Below are 5,971 nucleotides of genomic sequence, written 5' to 3' on the forward strand. Positions count from 1 at the left end.
GGCCTTCTGGAGAATCCTCCTTTGGGCCGCCGCCATTTTCTTCCTGAGGCGGGTGGTATTCCCCACCTTGCGCCACCATATCGATGCTGCATATAGCAGCACCGACTGGACTGCCGCCACGTAGAGGCGCCGCACGTGCCCGCTAGCCCCGCCGATGTTTGGCAGGATTCGGGCTAGGGCGTTAGCTGCCCCGACCGCCTTTTCCGTAACTCGGGCGACGTGCTCGCCGAAACTCCTCTGACCGTCCAGCCACACTCCCAGGTATTTCTGGTGGGGAGTGGCCGGGACGTCGACTCCCTCGACGCGGAGGCTGAGTCCCTCCGGAGGAGGTATATGGCCCCGCTTTTTATCGTAGAACACGGTTACCTCCGTCTTCTGCGGGGTCACCTCCAAGCCCAGCCTCCTGATCGAGCGCACCACACATGCGGCTGCCGCCTCAGCCAGCCTGGTAAGCTCCTCCCACCCCTCCCCGCTGACTCCCAGGTATACGTCATCGGCGTATCCCGAGAGCCAGCACCTCAAGGGGAGGGGTGTTCTGAGGACCAGGTCATATCCTATTATCCAGAGCAGGGGCCCCAGGACTGATCCCTGGGGCACCCCGCATCCCATTAACCTGGTCCTCAGAATTCCGTCTCGGTCCGCGTAAACCATTCCTCTCTCCCGGAAATAGTCGAGGACCATCTGCACCAGGTATGGGGGGACCCCGAACCTCAACAAGGCCTCCCCCAATACCGGCCAGGGGAGGGAGTTAAAGGCGTTCTTTACGTCGAAAGAAACGCCCATCACTACCCTCCCCTCTTCAATCTCGGCCTCCGTGCTGGCTAAGACGCGTTTAATCGCGTCGACCGTCGATCTGCCCGCACGGAAGCCAAACTGGTCCTCGGACAACCCTCCTTTTCCTCTCCGGGAGAGATGCTGGACGAGGCGTTCCGCGATGATTCGCTCGAACACCTTCCCTGCCTCGTCCAGCAGGCACACGGGCCGATACCCAGACGGGGAATCTTCTGGTTTCCCCGCCTTGGGTAGGAGCACCAGGCTGGCTCTCTTCCATCTTGTGGGGAACCGGCCGGCCCTCAGGCATGCGGTGTACAGTCTCCGCATCCGGCCGGCCAGTCCCCCCGCGGCCAAGGTCCACATGCGGCCCGGTATTCCGTCAGGGCCAGGGGCTTTGCCTCTCCTGACCCTGCGGAGCGCTCTCGCGAACTCTTCCTCCGTGACCCCCAGCTCATCGTTCCATTCCCAGCGTGCTATTTCTGGGAACCGCACCTCTCCTCCGTCCCCGACTGGGAACAATGTGCTCACCACTCGGTCGACGAACTGGGGGTCCAGACTTTCCGTGAGTGGGGGCGCCCATGGTCTCAGCTTATTCTTGACCAATTTGTATGGGCGCCCCCACGGATCTTCCTCTACGCTCGCGATGAGCTCCTTCCAGGCCGCATCCTTGGCCGCAAAGATGGCTCGGGCGAGGTCCTGGCGGGCAGCACGCCAGGCCTCCCCCGCCTCCTCTTCACTCACGCCGCGTCTACCGGCGCGTGCCCGCCGGTATGTCCTCCCGTGGCGAACGGAGGAGCGTCGCAGACTCGCGATCTCCTCCGTCCACCAGTAGGCGGCGCGCCGGAGGGGGAGTCTTCGGACTCGGGGCATGGCCACGTCGCAGATCCGCGACATGTTTGTGACCAGCCTGTCGGTCTCCGCGTCCACGTCCCCTATCTCCCCGGCGTCGTCGCCCTCCTCACCCCATGTTTGTACCAGGATTGCGGCCTCCATCAAATCCCGGTCCAGCTTTTTGAGGGCCCATCTCCGTGTGGCTCTCTCCCTCGTACGGCGGCGGGCAAGCAGCTCCGGAGGGGCGGCCCGGACCGTCATCTCTATATACAGATAATCGGAGAGACTCTCCCGGTCCGTGGCCACCCTCCACCCGCTTATCTCACGAGCCGCCAGGGGGTTTGCCCACGACAAATCGATTATCGAGGTCCCCCGACGGCTCTCGTAGGTGTTCTCCCGGCCCGTGTTTAACAAACACAGGCCGAGACCCGCCGCCCACGCCTCAACTGCGCTGCCCCTCCAGGCGGTGGCCGAGGAACCCCACAACGCGGACTTCGCGTTGAAGTCCCCGGCCACCAGGACCCGGCCAGGAAGCTGACGCCGGACGCACGCATCCACCTCGTATAGCGCGCGTCCGAATCTGGTCCGGTCCCACCTCGGAGGGGCATACACGCTCACCACGGAGATGAGCCCCCATTGTACCGCTACGAATCCCACTCCGGCTTCTAATTTTCTGCACGGAGGGGATTCCGTCAGGTTTCTCCACGTGATCGCAGTCAGCCCCCCTTTATCTTGGGCCCAACATGGATGGGTCGTTGGGACCCTGTGGGGCTCTGCGATCACGCCGAGACCACACCCGCTTTCCGCCATTGTGTGGATAAATAAATCCTGTGCGGCGCGGGTGTGGTTCAAATTGGCTTGCATTATTTTAAGGGGCATGATTTTAGGGGACTACATATAGCCCGCCTCAGGCCCCTCTTGCCCTGCCTCCGTATCTGTTACGTGGGCATCCTCCTCTGTTACGTCCATTCTTTCTGGACGCTCTGTGGGCCCCATCTTTCCCACCTTGTCCTCCTTTGCCTTTTCCTTGGCGGCGATGGGTTTCCCCATCTTTTTCTGTCCTTTGGGGACCGTCACCTTTAGTACGTTCCCCTTACTTTCGTAGCCGGTAACCCGTTCAATCGAGGCTACTCTCGGCTTCGCTCCTTTCTTCTTCCCTCCTTCTTTGGCACCGGCTCCCTGTGTTTTGGGAGCCAGTTGTCCTCCTCTTTCCCTCGGGGGCGCGCTTTTCCGTCCTCCCCCGGGACAAACCTTGCCACCCACCTTATGGTCGGCCGGCCTGCCCTTACTTGCGCACACTGGGCAGTGCACGGGTGCCTCGCACCCGCGCGCCACGTGCCCTTGTCCTCCGCACCGGTAGCAAGCACCGGTACGGTCCGCCTCGTTGCGACACACAGCCCTTGTGTGTCCCAACTCCAGGCATCGATAGCACTGGAGCGGACGCTTCGTGAGCACTTCTGCTTTGGCTCGCGTCCACCCTAGCGCTACCTTGTCCTCCTTTGCTAACACGTTAGCCGCTTTCACCGGGCACTTTACGACCGTCGTGCCCATACCCCTCGGGCCCAGGTTTAACGGCCCCACAGTGATACCGCACGGGTGGGTCCCGGTGGTCTCCGCCACCGCCCGTACTATCTCCTCCGCTGTCACTGATTCGTCGAAACCCGACAGCCGGATGTCCGCCGTTAACGTCAAGCGGGCCACCCTAACCCCCTCTTTTCCGATGAGCGTCCACCTCGTGCATCCTCGCTGCCAGGGCGTCCGCCTTTTCGGCGCTCCCTTGCCCCGACAGCTCGATGCACAAGGCACCCGTCGCTGTCCTCCTCGTATTCAAAGGCTTATCAATTCCCAAGTCTTTAGGATTGATTGCCTGTCTGACGGTCCTCATATACTCCGCGTACATTTCCTTGGGGCACGTCAGTGTGATCGCGGAGGTCTTTGGTTCTCTCCTCCTTGATTGCTTCTGTTGCTGCTGCTTGGCGGGAGCAGGAGCATTTCTCTTCTCCTGTTGTTGCCTCTCCTTTCTTGCGGCAGCTTTCTCCCTTCTCCCAATCACCTGCGACCATGTGTCCCCCTCCGGCTGACTGGCACTCGTCTGAGCCAAAGAAGATGGGGCCCCGGCCGCTCGGTTTTGTGTCCCGGTTCTTGGTACCTCCTTCTTTGTTTCTTCGGTAGGGTTCTTCTTTGCGACCTCTTCGCGTTTCCCCCCTTTCTTGTTCTCCTTTCTTGTCCTCTGAGGGAGAGAGAGAGAGAGAGGTTCCTCCCCGCCCCTATTCTTTCCAGGAGCTTGTGGGAGTCTTTCTTGTACGATCTTCAAGAGATTCTCTCCCATTGCATTTACTTTCTCATTGACACACTTGACTAACATTTCGGCCAGGCGTGCCTGCATACCAGCTAAGGTCGCTGTTGGTCCCTCCTCATATACTGCTGCCGGTGTTGGCGCTGCTGCCGGGGGCACTTCAGGGTCCAGCGTCATCCGCTTTCCCTGTATCGAGGGGCGAATTACCGCCGGCATGCCCTCCACCCCTATCTCTCTCATGATCTCATCCTTCCTTGTTACCGTCGTTTCCTCCTCTCCGACGATTTCCATTTCTTCCGTTTCTTGGCGTAGGGTGTCCTTGTTGGACCCGTTCTCGCTCACTCCCTTCTCCCCCCTGGAAGGCCCGTTGTCCTCATCGTCCGAGGAGGGAAATTGATTCACCTTCTTCCTTTTGGCTCCTCTGGTCTCCTTGCCTTCATCTTGTGCCTCTGTCTTCCCCTGAACCGCCTCTTGTAGGCGGCTCATTTGCTCCTTTTGTTCTTCGAGCTCCCGTCTTAGCGCTTCGTGTTGGAGCTCGAGTTGCCTCAAGCTCCTAATTTCGTTCTCCTGCTCCGCGATCTTTTGACGGAGCCTATCCAACTCGGCGTCCCTCTCGTGCGGTTTCAGTCCGCTGTCTTTTCTTTGCAGTAAGTGCGATATCGCGACCTTCACTGTTGCTGCCGATCTGTTTAGCATCCCCGTGTACGGTCCTTGCAGGTTTTTGGATTTTTGAGCAACCATGTCGACGTTGTTGACAGCTTCCAATATCCTCGATGGAAGTGTCTCCGTCGGTGCGTTGCTCAGCTCCTCTTCCATTTCCTTTTCGATCACCCTTCTGCTGTTTGATAGGGAGTCCGGTGCCATTCCCGCACGCAGAGCCCTCAGTATCTCCGCTTCAGCTAGCAGTGCATCCTTGGCATCGTTCAGGCGTTTAATATAATACTCGCCTGTCTCCGCCTTTCTGCCCCGTCCTTTCTCCTCTCTGTCCATCCCTACTTGTGGGCAGTTTTCTCCCAGCGCCTCGGCGAGCTTTTCCTGGGTATCGCCCAGAATAGCTCTAGTTCTTCCCTCTGGGAATTTCTGTCTTTCGGCCTGTGACGCCAATTCGGTAGAAGAGGCGATAAAGGTTACTTCGTCCTCATCGGACCCCGACCCTCTGTCGTCCTCTTCCCTCTTCTTCTCCTTCTTCCGGCCGTTCTTCCGGGATGGCGACGACAATTCCTCGTCATCGTCATCTTCCTCGTGGGCAAGCTGGCCGTGTTTTTCCCTTGACCTCAATCTGGACCTGCCGTCCGACTGTGGCCGGATTTTCCTGCCTTCTTTTTCCTTTCTCCTTAGCCTCTCGCGGCTAAGTCTCTCCATTTCCCTCATCTGCTTGACACTCTTCGGTGCCGGTCTTTTCTTGCAGTCCCTTTCATTGTCAGAGAAGGCATCCTCCTCTGACATTATGGCGGTCTTATCGGTGTGCTCCATGTGCTCGGAGCAGCTACCGAATTCCTCTTCTTTCTCGTCCTCGTTGGGCGAGAGAACTCCCGTCTCCTCCTTGAAGATTTTTTTTGTGTTTTTTTGTTTTTGTTTTTGTTTTTCTGTTTTTGTTATTGTTATCGTAGCGTCTGTCATTGTTTTTGTTTTTGTAATAGTTTTAGCATCTGTCATCCTGTTTGATCCCGCTCCCCGCCGCGGCTCTGGGTGGTAGGGCGCGCCCCACGGCCGGCCAGGAAACTTCCTGACCGACCGTGCCCCGGTGTACTCACCTGGGGTACCACCTTATGTCTCGGACCCCCGGAATAATCATCGGGGGCACTGGACTCCTGCCCCTTACTTACCCGCGCACGGAGGGCATCAAGGCCCAACCGCACACGGGCTTTCAGGGGTCCCCGGGCTCCGACACCCGGGGCACCGCGGCGGGTGCCGCCACGCGGGGGGCCCCACGGACAGACGGGTACCAGGGGTGTCGCACCCCACCCAACGGTCCCGCCCGCCGTGGCGACCAGCGTACCGTGTTGCCGCCGCCGGCCGAGGTAACCTCCGCACCGACGGCGGTTTGGAGCCCAGTGGCCAGGTTCGGGA

General features: G+C 59.5%; 2 protein-coding genes across 2 annotated transcripts; both read right to left on the bottom strand.

Annotated features, from left to right (window-relative positions):
- Positions 1-2,496: 2,496 nt before the first annotated feature.
- Positions 2,497-3,156, bottom strand: LOC112465350. Its single transcript, XM_025032862.1, has one exon. It carries the CDS (start codon positions 3,154-3,156, stop codon positions 2,497-2,499), a length of 660 nt encoding a protein of 219 aa, XP_024888630.1.
- A 151-nt stretch (positions 3,157-3,307) lies between these two features.
- On the bottom strand, positions 3,308-5,443 carry LOC112465351 (M protein, serotype 12-like; the record flags this gene model as incomplete). Its single annotated transcript, XM_025032863.1, has 1 exon — positions 3,308-5,443. A coding segment is annotated over one exon (2,136 nt), but the record flags the coding sequence as incomplete, so codon positions are not given.
- Positions 5,444-5,971: the final 528 nt, after the last annotated feature.

The sequence above is a fragment of the Temnothorax curvispinosus genome, unplaced genomic scaffold, assembly GCF_003070985.1.
Source record: "Temnothorax curvispinosus isolate PA1 unplaced genomic scaffold, ASM307098v1 QBEX01015138.1, whole genome shotgun sequence".
Lineage (NCBI taxonomy): Eukaryota > Metazoa > Arthropoda > Insecta > Hymenoptera > Formicidae > Temnothorax > Temnothorax curvispinosus.

What these genes read in the sequence shown, in the direction of transcription:
- LOC112465350 (XM_025032862.1), bottom strand. Translation starts at nt 3,156, where the DNA reads ATGGGCACGACGGTCGTAAAGTGCCCGGTGAAAGCGGCTAACGTGTTA.